Source organism: Narcine bancroftii, chromosome 14 (assembly GCF_036971445.1).
Source record: "Narcine bancroftii isolate sNarBan1 chromosome 14, sNarBan1.hap1, whole genome shotgun sequence".
NCBI lineage: Eukaryota > Metazoa > Chordata > Chondrichthyes > Torpediniformes > Narcinidae > Narcine > Narcine bancroftii.
Genome location: NC_091482.1, coordinates 65,659,732 through 65,677,512, shown reverse-complemented (window position 1 = coordinate 65,677,512; position 17,781 = coordinate 65,659,732). Strand labels below are relative to the sequence as shown.

General features: G+C 40.7%; 1 protein-coding gene across 1 annotated transcript in view; it reads right to left on the bottom strand.

The window, feature by feature from the left end:
• Positions 1–17,781, bottom strand: part of nox5 (NADPH oxidase, EF-hand calcium binding domain 5) — a 114,129-nt gene that overhangs the window by 10,378 nt on the left and 85,970 nt on the right. The window contains exons 12-16 of the mRNA XM_069910157.1: positions 16,880–17,022; positions 14,764–14,913; positions 11,847–11,891; positions 8,627–8,751; positions 7,499–7,583 (exon numbers count right to left, since the gene is read on the bottom strand). Of these exons, the coding sequence (XP_069766258.1) occupies positions 7,499–7,583; positions 8,627–8,751; positions 11,847–11,891; positions 14,764–14,913; positions 16,880–17,022 (548 nt within the window). The remainder of the gene's footprint in view (positions 1–7,498; positions 7,584–8,626; positions 8,752–11,846; positions 11,892–14,763; positions 14,914–16,879; positions 17,023–17,781) is intronic.

Here is a 17,781-nt window from a genome sequence, read left to right as displayed (position 1 = left end):
CAATGCACTGAAACCTCCTCCCATCCTTCCTCAGTTAATCCTGTCATCATGACCCTCTCTACTTTTCTCCCTCAAATGCTAATCTAACCTCCTCAAATCTGCCTTGATGATTTGCATTGGTCAATCCACTTGTGGTGAGTTTCATGTTCTGCTCGAGGTTTGGGTTAGGGATACCCTGCAGAAAATGAGTCTAGTTGCTGGTGCAATATCAGCTGCCAACAATCTCAGGAATACACTTTTAAATGTAAAACATAAACCGAAGGGCAGGGGCTGGCTGGAGCATGGCTATGATGTGAAACACAGAAGTCTGCAGATGCTATGATTGTAGTTAAAAAAAAAACACAGTAAACGCTGGAGAAACTCTGCTGGTGTCGCAGCGTCCATAGGAGGTAAAGAATTTCGGACCGGAGCCCTTCTTCAAGGTACAATCAAAGAGCAGGCAAACATCTCAATAAGGACAGAGAGAGAGAGAAAAAAGAGAGAGAACTAGAGGAGGACAGGTGATGGGGACAAAGATTTGGGGGTTAATGAAAGCCAGAGGTAAATGTTAATGCCATCCGGTTGGAGCATGCCCAGATGTTTTGCCCACATAATGAAGGAATGTGAACCCTTCTTTGTCTATTTGTCATTTGTTTAAATTCTAAAGATCAAGAAGTGGAAGATAAACATATGAAATATTTTATAATTGATTTCTGGGACGTAGACTTTACCTAGTGGAAATGGTAAACTAGATTGATTTACTTTGATCTAAAAGTTACATGGTCCACATTGCAATTTGCTTTTTTTTAATTCCAGAATTTATTTAATAAACTTAACTCTGTTCCACACCTGACATGAAGATACTTGATCTTATCAGTTTAGACCTCTGATTTACCACTCCAGGGAGATAACTAGGTAACTATAACTTGTGGGATCTAGGAGGCACACCCTAAATTCAGAGGACTGAGATTGGTTCAGCAAATATCCCCATCAACACTGGCACCAAAGTTCTGCTGCAAACTGGATACAGAAAATTCCTTTTCAATTTTGATCAACTGGGTCTTCATTTTGTGCCAAAGAAAACTTAAGAAATAAGTCAGCTTCCATTTCTTATTGATCCTAAAGCAGTAAAAAATGTAGCAGAGAAAACTCCATTTCTCTAGCTTGTTCATGGCAGGTAACCAACAGCCAGGTAAAAATTGGCAGCAACAGGAGAAAAAATATTAACCACAAACTAAGTGAAAATACTTGACTACTTGCTGATAAAGTGGCAAAGTATCTTAAATTTATTCTGGCAATCGCTACGCATGTTTCACACCCTGATCATTGTTTCAAAATAAAACTTTGAATAAATATCACATGTACAGGCCAATAAACAGTCTATTATTGATGTTCATGCTCCTCTCACACTTCCTCAGTTAACCCTTTCAAGATGACCTTCCATATTTTTCTCCCTGAAATGCAAATCTAACCCCCCCCCCCCCCTTAAATCCACCCAGATGATTCATTTTGATCAATCCATCAGGTTCCATACATTCTCTGTACAGAAATTCCGGCTTTAAACTGACATTTTTTTTAATTTAATGTTTCTTTTTAAAAATAAAACTAACAAAACATCTGAAAAGTTTAGTTTGTTCCAACTTTGCTTATTTCAATAAGATTGCCTAGTAGATATCGCTCCAGGTCACCCACACTCCTGTTATCCTGGTTAACCTTTCTGCAATATCTTGCTAAAATGGCATCACCTTCATGCACAACCACGTAGCAGGTATAAAAGTTCCTATTTCAGTCCCACCTCCGAAACGCATCTCTGAAAGTTCTGCTTTTGATCTATGTAACTTCTGTGGTGTAAGATATACTGGTAATTCATACAGAAAGTTGTATTGAACAAGTCCATATCTTGCATTTATAATTGCTGACATACTGTCCGTACACCAATCTTTCTGAGAGTACTGCACCCGAGTCCGACTCCCATCTTTCCCTTGACCTCTGTAAACCTGGTTTTGTACTTTCCCTTTGGAGAGCATAAACAATTTTGCTTTAAATTTGGTGTATTCCCCACCCATTCCGTTCACTCCATTTCGGGTGGGGTCAAAATTGGTCCCCATCATTGCAGGTAAAATGCTAAATAAATGAAGTGGTTTTTTTAAAATCTCTCACCTCTTTTCAGTTAAATGGATGAACCAATTATGCCAATTGTATGTGTCTGTGAACTTCTCAAGTAGAAGGTTGGAAGTTTGTATAAACACTAAGAAACAGATTACCAAATGTTTTAACAGAACAAAAGCATCATACGTGAGACTACATTGGAAAGTAATTGGGATGGTTTCCACGTCCATACATTTTTATTAAATTTGCTTGCATTAGAATGAGTTGCATTCATAATTTTGAATCACTATTTCAAAATCTGTAAATAGCATATTTGGAATGAGAACAATATATTTTTTTTAAAAGCACCCATGAAATAGACGTGGAGGATATGTAATTGACAAATCAACTTCACTAGAAATAAGGTGGGACATTCTGGTAGAAAGAATAGAGGCAACTGCACCATCACTGAGTTAACTAAAGGTTACAGCACAGAGGGAAGTCAATTGGACCACCATTTCCATACCAGCTAAATGCAAGAGAAATCTTGGTTGTCCCACTCCCCACATGCTGAAACACAAATGTTTAAATGAGATGATAAAATAAATTTGGAGCACAGAATACTAAAATTAGCAACAATGGTTAATTAAACCATGAAATAAACGAAGATTGGGATTCACTATTTTAAGAATGACAGAACTGAAAAGCTGAGACATTAAACATGGTAAAACATTAGTTAAACAACACTTCACAAGGAGTATCTGCAGAGCCACAGGGGAAGATCAAGGCAGTGGGATTGACTAAATTACCCTGCAAACATCCAATGTTGGACTCAATGGACTGTGACAATTCCATGATCCTAGCCACAGGGGAAGATTTAAAAATGATTTAGCAGAATGATATCAGACCTCTGGGTTGCTGCTCACCAGAAACGTTGAACAGATTGAGGTCCTTTAGGAAAAGGAGGACCGAGGGAAAGGAGCTTTTAATCATTTGATAAATGAGATAGAGGGAAAATATTTCCACTTGCAAACAAGACCAAAAATATGAGAACACCACAAGTAAATCCAATAGGAAGTCCATAAGGAGATTCTATTTCCAGAGGGTTGTTGGAATAATACTTGTTTTGGAGGCAAATTGCACAGATCAGTTTGTGTGGGAGAAAGATCAGATTGTGATAAAGAAGGAAAAAGGGATACATTGATAGAGCACAATGAGGAAAGGTTCAAGCAAAAGCAATGGCATGAACCTCATGACTGGAAATTGAATCTTTTTATGTCCCTGCAAAGAGTACACATGGGTCTATGCATGCATATTTAGGAGAAGGGTTGGGATTGGGGGGCAGTAGTGTACACAACGACAGAATGAGGAGTGACAATTATGCCTTTCCTCATCTGCCATTCTCAACCTTTTTTTATTTGACTGTGCCCCCCCTCCCCCCGGACTCTGCTCAAAGTTTATGAGCCCCCTTCCCTATGAAGCAATCATTTTGCTTTCCTCTGTACTTCTCTCCTACCAACTACATAAAAAAGATTAAAATAGTTATGTTACACGAGGTGAAAAGAAAACAAGGCTTTTACTTAAATGTGCTGTGGCCCCCAGGGGAGGGGAGGTGGTTGGGAGTGTAGGACCCTGGTTAAGAATGGCTGAACTAGATAATCATTCTGTTGTTCCTGATAGTCCTTTAGGAGAAATATACAGAACGCAACCAACAGAATTTCAAGGGCAATGGGGTGAAAACTGACTTCTTATTTTACAACCACAAGCTTTTATTTCTTATAGTTTCTGACACAGCTGGGATTCTTCACTTAAATTACCATCTCCTAATCATTTCCTGCTCCCTGCTAATCTCCGCGCAAGTCTGTTGTTATCAGAAAATACCAGTTCATATTTCATAATGTTAATTAATTAATTAGCATTTATGCTTGAACTAAAATAGTTTTGAGTGTTATTGACTAATGGTGAAGCATATTCTATTCCCTTCACATTGACAGTCAAGACCATTGACAGGCATACAGTTTTATTCTTCAGGGATCACTGCAGGGTCCCCAACTCTCCCAGAAGCTGATGCCAACTCAATTAGTGATTTCACACAGCCGATTAATGCCTCACACAAAGAGAAGCAGACCTAGCCTATTAATTGAATAGGAAGCTATTGTGCATAGGCAGACTTAAACTGCAATGAGGCTGATGCCACTGTAACATTTAACCAATGAGTACTTCAAACAGAGGACTGGTGTCCGTACAATTGCTCTTTGGTGAGTGTGTAGCTGCAGACATCTACACACTGGCTTTCTCATTAAAATACACAATCAAAACTGCTGTAGCCTCTATTCAAGCCCTACTTTCAAAAACTGAGGAGAATGTGAAGGGTTGAAATTGCGAGGAGAATATTTAACTCTAATTGCACATTCTGATCAAATCTCAACATTTGGGAGAGGTGATCGCTAAACATTTAACTGTCATGGCCTGACGAGTTCATTTGGATCTCAACTTGACTTAACCCTACGATGGTTATGACAGAAGCCGTGGGGACCATGCAAAGTGACTCGATGATTCAGCTGGAAGAACTGCTGCTTCACAGGCCTGGTTTCAACCTCAACTTCAGAGCTATCTGAGGGGAGTCTGCACATTATCCCGTCACTGCCTCTCCCTGGGTTTCCTACGGATGCTCCAGTTCCCTCCCACATCCCAAATACGCAATTTGGAGATCAATTGCCATTGCAAAATTACCCCCAGTGTGTGAATGGGTGATAGAATCTGAAAGGTTGATGTGAACCTCGGAGGAATTAAAGAGTGGGATTAATGTAGGATTGGTGTAGACAGCTTATTTCTGTACTGTATCCTCTATGACTCCAAAGCTATCACTACTCTGCAGAGAGGGGAGTGAAGTATCCAACCGCTCAGTCTGCCTGCCAACGTCTAAAATTGACAGCGGCCATGAGGGGTTGCAGACTCCAGAGAAGTGAAGGACTGGTGCAGGGCATCAGAAACAGAGAGAACATCCCCCATTGAGAAGGAGGAGCAGAGAAGATACCAACGTGATGGTGACCTTGAGGGGGCTCTGATGCTGATGAACACACAGGAGGAGGGCTGTAAGTGAATCAAGGCAGGGTACCTACATAGGATGCAGGCAACTACCATCAAAGGACTCAGAACAGGCTGTGGACTGCTGGAGACTGGCTGAAATGGTACCAGGTATCGGAATTGGGATGTGAGAGGGTGCTAGAGGCTTCCTCATTGTGTCAGAGGTATGCCTCTGAAGTTCAGGTTCTTGAACTGAAGGCTGTGTGACTGAGAAGGCTGTGGGAGAGCTGGAGGTGAAGCCATGGGCATTCAGTGACCCTGCAGAGAACTCTCTATTTCTCTTTCTCTGGCTATATGGGGGAGCTGGACATTTTTAGCTGATAGCAAATCTTTATCTGCATTACAGTAGACAAAAGGAAATTTTGTGTAATATCACATTTTCTGTTTTATTACATATCAATAAAATAATCTTCCAGAACCTTTCTCCCCTTACCTTAACGACGGGATCATCCCTTGATGGATGTAGGGTTAACTGTGATTGGGAATATATCTAGTATTCATCAAATGATCCTATTGTGTTTGCAAATAATAAAATATAAATAGTTTTAAATGTTATGAAATTCAAAGGGATCCAGAAACTGCAGGAGGTCAGGATAGGCCATTATATTTTTGGTACAAGCCACCTGTGACTGAAGGTGAAGGAAAGATGGAAGAGTCCAGTGGTTGGAAATGATCGATCAAGACTAGGCTGGGGATGGGAGTGGAGTCAGTAACCAGCTTTAGGGCAATTGTGATTCTTGAGGTGATCAGCATTGGGACCAGTAAGAGTGTGATGTGAGAAACAATCTAATTAGTGGACTGGGTGGGGGGTTTGTGATTTGGGGATTATGGACAGACCAGTGGATGCAAAGATCTGGCCTATCATTGTGTGCTTTCGGGGTGTGGGTGGTGCATTAGTAGGTGAAGGGCCTAACAAAGAGAACAATCAGATTCCAAGTTGGTCTCAAGACCAAGGGTGGCATCTGGAACACGGCTGACCAACTTTCCCAGCAACTCCACACACACAGGACAGAGAATGGTGCCATTTAATATAGATTCACTGCTGTAAACATCTTATGGTGAAAAGATTTGACTGAAATTCTGGACTAATCAAAAGTGACCCAGAAATTAAAACATTTAGGTGCTCAGTGATTTAATTCTTGGTTATAATTGTTTAATAATCCTATTCATAGATTCTTAGAATCTTAATTAGCCAGGGCATCAAAGGTGATGGGGAGCATGCCAAGAAGTGGGGCTCCAAGATCCTACACTGTCAGAACAGAAGATGGTCAAATACTGAGGAGGAATCGAAAGAGCCTGCTGAAAATGCAAGAGACACTGCAGGAACAGACAGATTCAGAAGATCCAGCCTGCACGGCAAGGTTGAGAGCCACATCATTTGCACTTAAAATGTCTCGCCAATGTTTTTGTTACTTCCAATATCCCATTTTTTGGACACACATGTTGGCTTTTGCACACTCATCGAACTTTTTGCATGCTGCAGAGCTAATTCACTGGCATGGCACATCTTCACAGCTCCAGCTAAGGTAAGCTCTGTCTCTCGCAGCATCCTCTCTGTTTCTTATCAATAATCCTGAACACAATTTGATGACTGATCATTGAACCTTACAGTGATCCAATACTGTATGTTCTTGCTTTAATTTCAAGTCCATTAAAAAAGTTTTAACATCTCTGCCTGCAGCTGCGTGCGCGAGCCTCTTGAATATTTCATTTGGTGAACAGTGTTCATCAAACAACTCAATAATCTTGTCAAAATTCCCCTAGTCTTCTGCCTCAGCAAAAGCAAATGTGTTGAAAACCTCTGGTGCCTGTGGTCCCACCACAGTAAGTAGCAGGGCAATCTTCCATGCATCCGGTTTGCTATCAAGTCCAATGGCTTGCAGGTACAGCATGAATAGTGTTTAAATAACCTCCACTCACTGTTGACATCTCCAGTCCAAAGTACAATGGCAAGAGCCTTTACACTCTCCATACCTCTCCTCCTATCGACTAATTCTCACTCTGCACACTCCTGGTGTTTCTTCCACTCCTGGTAGCATGTGATGTTTCTTTTATTATAATAAACTTGAGTTGTTTTTAAAAAAACTACATTAATGAAAGAACTCACGCATCCATCTTGAATCTACCCATTGTGCAACAGCTTGACTCCTGACTCCCTCTAGTGGTCAGGATTAGCACCAGCACTATCAGTACACTCCCCTGCACTGATTGACACAATTACTATGGCATGTGATTTCCCCCCGCCCCCGTCAAGAGTTCCTGGTGACTAACACTTAAACCTCCAGTGGGACCTGCAAGTAGAGGCTAACTTTAATTCATTGGCAACTCGTGCAAATCCATTTACCTTTCGCAGATTCATCTCATTATCCTTGAGGTTTTCACACCAGGAGTAGCTGCAATTAGGGCAATTCTGTTTCCTCATGCGATACCTGTGATAAATGCAAGGGGTAATTTATACAAATTAAAACATTCAAGGCATTAACAGACAGTAACTATCAAAAAGAAGATGCCATGGAAACTTTACAGAGGGTAAACTTAATTCAATTATATCTGAGAAAAGCTCCACATGACACAAGGAATTTGGAGAGGCAATCACTAAATTAACATAATTGTCAAGTTCATTGAATGGATGAAAACAAGCGACTTTCATGCTCGGTATTTGAATTTCATCAACCATCAGGGGTTCTGGGGTTTAGGGAGAGATGATAATCTTTCACTGCCAGCAACAAGTGCCGACATGAATATTTCAAATGATTTTGTCCCCCATGCTCAATATGCTCCACTTGGGAATGTCAGTTCAGATTATCAACATGGATTTATGCCACAAAATTTCCCCCAACTCTGAAATTGAGTAGGATGGGAAATAGAAAGAATGAGAAATACAGAAGCCTGAGAATGCTGTGTGCAAGATACAAAAGCACTGGAGAAATATAGCCGGTCACACAGTATCTATACAAACCAAAGGGTAGCCAACGTTTCAGGCCGGATCCCTTTGTCAAGGTATGAGCCAAAAGCAGGCAGGCAACGGAATTAAAGAGGTGGGGAGGAGTGGAAGGCAAGAGGTCAGAGGTCAATAAAGACAGGAGGGTAGAAATTCTGGAGGATGACGTGAGAGTGTTGTTGCGGAACTTTTCTTGGTGTTTTCTAGATGTGTGCTTCAACCAAGGGACTGAGGTTGTTGTAAACAATCCTGTGGCATTACTTAGAGGGAAGCAGCCAATTTATTTCTGTCCCTGTGTTCATCCTCCTGTTGGCACTGAAGTACCAGATTATCCAGCCATTATTTCATTGCCTTTTTGTGAGATCTTCCCAAGTACAAATTGGTTTCCCTAACTACAGATCAAAAGTATTTGACATTTGTCATGATTTCCAAAATTCTTCCTTTAGTTCTCTAGCTATCCTGGAAGCATTTGGTTTTGAAACTGGTTTGCTAAAATAGAAGGTTCTATTGTGGTTTATGATATCAACTCACCTGTACATAATGCTTTGTAAAATAGAGGCAAATGGGGTGATGCCTATGCCAGCTCCAATCAGCACAGCGTGTTGCGAGGTAAAGATTGTCCTGGTTGGAGTCCCATAGGGACCATCAATGTAGCACTTGCAAGGATCACAGAACATTTCATTAATGAACACACTTTCAGATGGAAACATTTGCTAGAACTACAGTAAAACCCATGTTATCCAGAATTAAAGCAATTGGCAACCTGCAAATAAAAAAAAATCAGAAAATAAATAGGTAAAAACAATGCAAGTTTACAATTGACGTGACTCGCCGTTAATTTGCTAATCACACAACATTCAATCTCAAGCAACTGGAAAATTCACTTATCTGGCATCTACCAATTCCCAAAGGAATTGGATACCAAGGGTTTTTAGTGTATATTGTTCCTTTAGAAGAGAAACAGATAGACAGATTATTTTCCTGACACAATTGTTCCATTTCTTTCATCTATGATAAATATGTGCAAGGATTAGTATATAACAAAATCAGAGTTCAGAAGATGGAACAGGAGTGCATGAATTAGTCCCTAAATTCATTGCTGTCACTGTGAACCCAAGCAGATCTGTGAATCAACTATAATCACACAATTATAATGCATCTAATTAAAACACAATGTGTTTTAAAACCAACAGCCAACTCAGTTATCTATCCCTTAATGCCAGATTTTTACCATCCTTGGAAAACTGTTTCTAACACAAATCCAGAAAAGATTGGCTTTACTTTTCATAATGTGCCCTTTCTCTGTACCCCGATAGTTCTCTTGGTTAAATCAGTCACGGAATACAACCACAATTTTTGTTGGGTCTCACTGTAATTTCAGCCCAAGAGGCCATAAATGTCTGGTAAGTCTGCACTGTATGCCCTACAAAACCAGTTCAACTCTACACAGTGGCAGTACCCAGAACTACTCACAACATTCAGGATTGGGTATCATCAGGACTTTGGCCAACCTCATGGACAAACTCCAACTTTGACAACTCTCTTGCAACTTCCAACAGCTTCATACATTGGACTGAGAAAAAATTTATTCCCTTCTCCTTGCAACCTCACAATGTATAATTTTACATTGTCAAAATGCTGTTGGATTGTAAACAGCATGATGTCAAGCTATAGAACATCACAGCACAGAAAACAGCTCCCTTTCACTTCTCGTCTGAGTCGAACTAATATTCTGCCTCATCCCACTGATCTGCACCCAGTCCACACACCTCCTTGTCCAGGTACCTGTCCAAATTTTTCTTAAATGTTAAAATTGAGCCCAAATTCAACCTTACATAATGTGATATAATGGGCATTTACTCTTCACTTAACGTTGTTTAATTTTATGTTCAAGCATCTCTTAACCAGCTATTATACAAAGGTACACAAACCAGCATTCTGTCAAAGCTCAGGCTCATTCAATATGTGAAATAACTTGTGCAAACTCTCACCTTACATAAATTATCAACAAAGCTCCTGCCATCATACTTCAGTGTCATTTTTATATCTCAATACCATAGAATTTACTTTGATGGTATGGCAAGTTAAATTTTACAACCAGTTGTTCAAAAGATGCAAAATTATTGTCAATAAAAAGGTCTTTAAAGCAGTTAATACCTAATCTGTACCATTGTTGAAGGCAGCGACTTGCAAAGGTTGAAAAAGGTGATTGGATATAGTAGGGCTAACAAGAGAAAATCCAAAAAAACCTTTTAAATCAGGATTGCACCAGAACAAATGTTAGAGTGGAACTTTAGCGTGTTAGAGGGGACACTTTCAGTTGAAGATGGGGGGGGTGGTGGTGGGAGGTGGTAAGCTAGCCGGGACCAACCTGTCAACTGGGGAAGGGGTCCATTTGGGACCTACCTATGTGCTAGTGATGTGGCCAGGCGGGTGGAGAGTCGCTCATGTGCATCAGTAACTGATCATGAAGGGGTGGGGCAAGTCTGACTGGGGGAGGGCAATGCCCACAGATGCTCCCCTTTGGACCCATATTCTCAAACTGTGATAAATGAATAGATTGTCAGTTAATTTGTATAAAGAAGAGAGTAGAGAAGACCCCCAAGAAGTGCCAACTTGGAAATATTCTTCGTAAAAATCAGTTCCATTTCTACCAAAGGTAGGGCAGTCAACTCTGTTATCAAAAGGATCAGGTTACGTATATTGACTGCCCTGTAATAGAATCTGAAATTAGGAAACGCAAAACAACCATCTAAATTTGTTGTTTAAATTTGGAAAAAATTAGATATGCAATCAATGATTCAAATATTAAATTCCAAATGATGTGGGGCCTGTTCATGGACTGAACTACCATAACCTTAAGATTTAGTGTTAATGTGGGATTTGAACATTGTGTTGCCCCACTTTAGGATTGTGCCACTTAGATTTATGAACATTAAACCTTCAACCTCATTTAGGGGAAGAGGTTTTGAAATTTATTTCCTTTGTCATGTTCTATTTTATTATGATTGTGCTTTGGAACTTTTACTGACGATCATTTTTGTAACTTTTTTAATCTCCTTGGACTTGTAACATGTTTCATAATTGTATCGTTCAACTTTTTCCCATAGTAAAATATTAATAAAAATATTTTTTTTTTAGAAGAATTTACAATGATGTTTTGGTACAGAATTGAAGGAGTGCTATTTTGACATTTTTTTTCTCCCCTCCAAAGATAAGAACATTTGAATGATAAGAATTAGGAGTGTGCCTGATGTTCAAATCTAATTAAGCAGTTAAACTTGTTAAAAGGAATCTGCACCTGACTTTTTGATGGCTTTGTTAAATGTGAACAGTCCTGCAACATGTGAGATGAACCAATCCTGAAAACATGGTCATTATTCCTTCGACCTAAAAGTTAAAGGACCAGCTAGTCACAGTTCTTTGATCAAAATTATTGGAGGTTTACATGCATAATTAGTGACACTAATTTAAAGTAATTTATTGTGCATCAGAACTACTTTCATTTTCTTGAAAGATGCTTATGTGGTTGAGAATCAGTGACCCAGGTTCGAATCCAGCACTGTCTGAAAGGAGTTTGCATGTTTGCCCTGTGTCTACGTGGGTTTCCTCTGGGTGCTCTGGCTTCCTCCACCCTCCAAAACATATGGGGTTGTAGGTTAATTGGGTAGCATGAGTTTAAATGACTGGAATCGGCTTCTCCCATGTTGCAAAAGAAAATCTATTTTCAATCCTGGAAACTTATTCTTACCTTAATTTTGCAGTATTGATGATTCTCCCCCAGTTTTGTAGAGACCTTAAAAACAAGATCAGTGATTGCTGAATTAATGATACTCAGAACTCTGATTCAAGATGACTTTTCACTCTCACTGTTCACAAGGAAACTGTTCCTGAAGGGATTCACTCGTAAAGGAAAGAATATTCTTATGGAAGGTCATTCCCTTCCTGCACTTCTGGAAAATGGGCTTGCTTTATTTGTGAACCTGAAATATAGTGCAGCCAAGGCTAATTCCAACCATACCATGCTGGTGTACACTTCCACCAGCATCGAGCAGGGTCGGGAGTGCGTTTTCCTTTCCTGATGCTGCCAGGACATGAAACAGAACAGGAATGGACCACTTGGCTACTGGTACCCCCTCACCCCACCAGAATTACACCTCAATATCCAAAAATCCTCTGATCTCCATCTTAAATATTCTATGCAATTGAGCCTCCAAAGCACTCTTAGGTAGAATCTTTCAAAGATTATTCTTCTGGGTGAAGAAATTCTGTTCTCATTTCAGCTAGAATAGCTGAATAGACCCTTTTTCTAAGATTGCAAACCTTAGTTCAGACAACCCAGCCAAGGAATCATCAGACACAGACGAGACTGCAGATGTTGGCCTCTGAAGCTAAATACGAGCTGCTGGAGCTGGCTGGCGAGAGCAGGGTTGAACGTACAAGGTATTTACATACACAAGTGGTTTCACCACACTTTCATTCTTAGAAATTCTAGGAAGTACAAACTCAGTCTACTTGATCTCTCTATACAGGTTAATCTCTCAATCTACCCTACAAATCCCTTTTTTAATATTTTTTCCTTTGGAAGGAAGACCAGACATGTACATAATATTCCAGGGACGGTCTCATCAACATCCTGTATAATTGCAATGACTGCAGCACATTAATTCAGCGTAGTCCAGGTTATGAATCTGTGAATCTTGCTGAGCTCTTGGGTAATTGTGAAATATTAAATAGCTGGGGTTAGGCTTGCCACCTCTTATTGTTCTCAGTCCTGTCTCCCACCATCGAGACTTCCATTTATTTTACATTTTTAAAATGAACAATGTTGAAAGAAAATAAGGTTGTGTCTGCCTAGAATACCATTCAACATTATCTTAGTGCCCTGGCCAATAAACATTACTGATGGATGATCTGATCATCAATACAGTGCTGTTTATGGGATCCTGCTACGTAAAGCTAGTTATTTAGCTCCACTGTACCGAACAGTGCCTTCAACTCAAAAGTCCTTCATTGATTCAACATTCATTGGCGTATCCTAAAAGGCTCTCAGGGCTGGTTTAGTTTGCCATCTTGTGGACAATGTCAGGATGCCACATTCAGAAATAGACGGCATATAATTAAAGCAAGCAGAACTAAAGGGGAAGAAATTGCATTAAAATACAAGAGAGAAAGCAATGATTGATTAAAACGTAGACACGAAAGCGGTTCTTCCTGGCAACAACAGCGTACCACTGGAGTTAAAGATGCTTTGCAGAACTAGCCACACAGCAGGAAAACTTCTAATTCATTGACGCTTCAGGCATTTCTGGGTTTTTGTTTAATTCCTTGCTTTTGTTTTTATAACATATGCAAGCTGCAATAATAATAAAGAAATAAAAATGGTTTGGTGAAGGTTCTGATGCCAATTCTCAACATGCCTCTTTTTTTTTAAATATTATACTTTACTTCTGCAAACATATGGTCTGTGCCCAAGGTGACAGCACCTGTGGTCGACAGTGGTCACGAGAGGTGGCAGACTCCAAGGAGTAGTGGACGCACAGGCCACCATAAACAGGAGAAACATACCCTGTTGAGAAGGAGAAGCAGAGAAGATGTCCCAACAGGACCGTGACCACGGCCAACGACCAGCAAGGGGGCTCAGTGGCTGAGGAACCCACACGGGCTGCAGGCGACTGGCTCATGGGAACCAGGTATCAGGGACGGGATTTGAGAAGATGCCGAGAGCAGGAAAGGCTCCTGAAGGTCTTCCTGATCACGTCAGAGGTTTGGATTGAGAGCTTGGGTGGCCAATGAATCGAACAGGAAATCTGTGCAACTGCAGAGGTTGTGGGAGGGCTGGAGGTGAAACAATGGACACTCAGTGATCCTGAAGGGACTCTCTTTTGCTCATCTTTCTCTCTTACTGTAAGGGGCAACACTAACGGTGACTCTTTGTCCACCTTACACCAGGCAGAAGGCAATTTCATGTAATATTACAGGTTCTGATCTATTACATGACAATAAAAGGAATCTTGGACCAGTATACATTTCCAGAATGTTCTGGCACTTGAGACTCTTTTTCCCTTTGATCCTCAGATTTTTTAAAAATTCTGCAGTACTTGAGTAATCTTGGGTTTAACAATAAGCTTGGCCTGCAAAGGAGAGACAAGACTGGATTATTGCATTCCAGCCCCTGGTGGAGGTTTTTAACCCACAAAACTTCTATCTCAGAATTAAATTATTCATTCATAAATAAACCCAGAGTCAGCTGAAATTAGTTACAGAAATAAGATTATCAGATCTTAGAGTGTGGTATTTAAAATGGCTGGGAATTACAGTGACTTGAAGGATACAGGATTCAACCCCAGAGCAAACAATATTCAGCAGGTACCCCAGTGAAGTACTGAAGGATCGCTGCACTATTGGGAGTGGTTTCTTTTGAATCAGTCAAGGTGTTCACTCCTTAAAATTAAAAGACCTTTTACTCCAATATTAGTTACTCATTTACACAAGATTCTACAGAAATACATGGTAGTTGAATGTTATGGGAAAAGGTCAAGAATGATTCTGTAACTTCGCAATCATACCATTTGTAGCCAATTCATCCCAACAGCTTTGTGGGCATCTTTTCACCTGACCCTTCTCATCCCATCAACGCATTCTCTTCACCATAGTCTGTTTCATACCTCTCTGGATTGAGGTCCATCTGCACCATCCAGCTGGATGGTCATTTCCAAGGGGTCACTCTCACACTGCTTATATGATGTCAGCTCCACTTTGTCATCCTTGTTGGTTGCTACAGAGTCGTTAGAAGCTGCTGAATGTATCATGCATTCCTAGAAATAGCAAATAGCAAATGGATTATACCCAATAATGGAGGAACAAGTGAGCATTAACTGCAATGATGCGTCTAGGATGCATGACACAGAGCTGGCGGACAGACATAATAGTGAGATGGCAGGCATGTTCAGAGATGACGCCACATAGGTAAGTCCTGGACTTATCACCACAGAATAAAATGGTCGTGACGACTCTCTTGATTTTTTATCTCTATTAAAATCCATTGAAAGTAGCTACCTTACTTTCAGACATTTTATATTATTGCCCGGTGTTGAGACCAATTCCCAGAGGCTCAAGCTCAGTAATTTATCAGTGTCATCTGAATTTCTCAAGATGTTGTTGCCTAGGAACACACAGGGAGCAGTAATATGTGCAAACTTAACCTCACTTGACGTTATTTATGGCTCTCCTGGGATATTTCTCAGCACTCCCCGATGGTGGACTCCTACAAGTGATTCATGCAAGCTGACCAGAAGTATTCTGAGCAGAAGATGCAAAACATCATGCAGTTAAATAAAAATAAGAGAGAGTATTAAGATATTGTAATCTATTGTCCATGGTGGGTGGGGGGGGGGGGGGGCTTACAATTTTTTCTCACCTTCTCCAAGTATCTTTCACTTCTGATATCTGCGTAGAAGAAATTAAGTTCTTACAGGACACAGAGGGGCAGAGAAATTACTGGCTCAAGAATAATTTGCTGATGTTCCAAGGACTTGGTTAATGTCACCTCTTGCAATATACAAAGCTATCTCCGACATGCATACAGTTAGAATAAAAATGTCAATCAGTAGTAGATATAGGTGAGAAGAATGCTGATCTCTCATTAGCATCATCTGGATGAAGAGAGAGAAGAGCAGAGGAGGAAAAGATTTGCTGCTAGCAAATCTTACTCAACATCCATGGTCAGGAAAAATAGTCAGTTCTGGGCCAAATAAAACCAACATTTCTCAAAGATCACAGCTGTCTGGCAGAAATAGACATACTTTGGTCATGAAGTAAAGACACAATGCTGGAGAAACTCAGCAGGTCAAACAGCGTACTTTATATCGCAAAGATATATCTTAATGAAGCGGTCAAGCCCGAAACATTGGTTATGTATATTTATCTTTGTTATATATTACAGGGGTGGCCAAACCGTGGCTCGTGAGCCACATGCGGCTCTTTGACATGTAATGTTCGACTCGCAGCAATACCTTACATGCCATTGAAATGATAGTGTTAGTGGGTGTGGCTTGCGATAGCGTGATTGCTATGGGTCTCAAAGATCTGAAGTTCATGGTATGTGGGTCATTTTAAGCAAGTTTGGCCACCCCTGTTATATAAAGTATGCTGTTTGACCTGCTGAGTTTCATTGTGCTTTTACTTCAACCACAGTGTCTGCTGCAGAACTTCTGGGATTTTCTGCCCTGGAGGATTGTACAGGCTGGATCATGGGTGAAATGAAAAGAGGAAGTAAATCAAGGGATAGAGGAAAATGGGGAAATGGCACAGGAGAAAGCAGTTAAATATCCTGTTCACATTGTAATAGAGAGAGTGTCAATGACAAGTAAAAACTAAAGAGAAAGTAACAGAAGATGAAAAGATGGATGGTACTTTAGAATGTAGCTGGTGACAGGACATCTTTGAGGGAGTCTGCCCAAGGGGTAGCCAGGAATTGGTACTGATCCATCTACATGGGTGTTGGCTCATTGGGTATGGTTTGATTACACAATCAAATTTCGGCTGGATTCCTTCATTGCTAACAGTTAAGAGTGGCTTGTTTGCAAAACGACAATAAAGATAGAGTTGTCAAGAGCTAAATCTCAGCAAAGTTGACCATGAACTGAAACAGGAATTAATTACTTCAATCGTAAAAGGATGGAAAATTATCAACTTTGGAACACAGCACAAATTTAAGTAAGAACTAACTTGTAAAACTAAAGTTTTGACAGGGAACTGGGAAACAATAAGGGGAGGGCAGACCTGTGAACATTTCTGGTGTTTTTTGTTCTGCAGGTTTTTTGTCAACCTCTTTGGCTCTTTGCCAGATCGTCCAGGCAGTCGGAAGTATTCATACAGTTGGTTGGTCCACTGGCCGAGGGATCTGATGTGAAGCCAAATAGTGTCTGTGGATTAAAGCAAATGGAAGCATCACCCATACCATCTCTCTTCTTTCCAGCAACTGCTGCGATTCAACAATCAAAAAACCTGCCACTAGATGCTGCTCATTTCACATAGTTTGAAATGAGGTGCAAACCATCAACCCCACAACCTTCTGTGGAAACATTCACAGCTTCCCTCTAACTTTGGGAAATTCAACAGTTGTCTTCAATTTTATAGTTACCTGCAAACAAATTACAGATGGCATAAGTAGAGCTTCCTCATCCACTCTCCTGGGAACCATGAAACCATTTTCTGACCAGTGGCAACAAAAATATTGTGGCAGGTTCTGAGAATGAAGGGATATTTGCTATCTATTGCTCAAGTAACAGCAGGTCTGTGCTTGCTGCAACAGGTCTATTGCTCCCTGCTGGAAAGATCAAGTCTCTTCTTTGGCTTGGCTTCGCGGACGAAGATTTATGGAGGGGGTAAAAGTCCACGTCAGCTGCAGGCTCGTTTGTGGCTGACAAGTCTGATGCGGGACAGGCAGACACGGTTGCAGCGGCTGCAGGGGAAAATTGGTGGGTTGGGGTTGGGTGTTGGGTTTTTCCTCCTTTGCCTTTTGTCAGTGAGGTGGGCTCTGCGGTCTTCTTCAAAGGAGGTTGCTGCCCGCCAAACTGTGAGGCGCCAAGATGCACGGTTTGAGGCGAGATCAGCCCACTGGCGGTGGTCAATGGGGCAGGCACCAAGAGATTTCTTTAGGCAGTCCTTGTACCTTTTCTTTG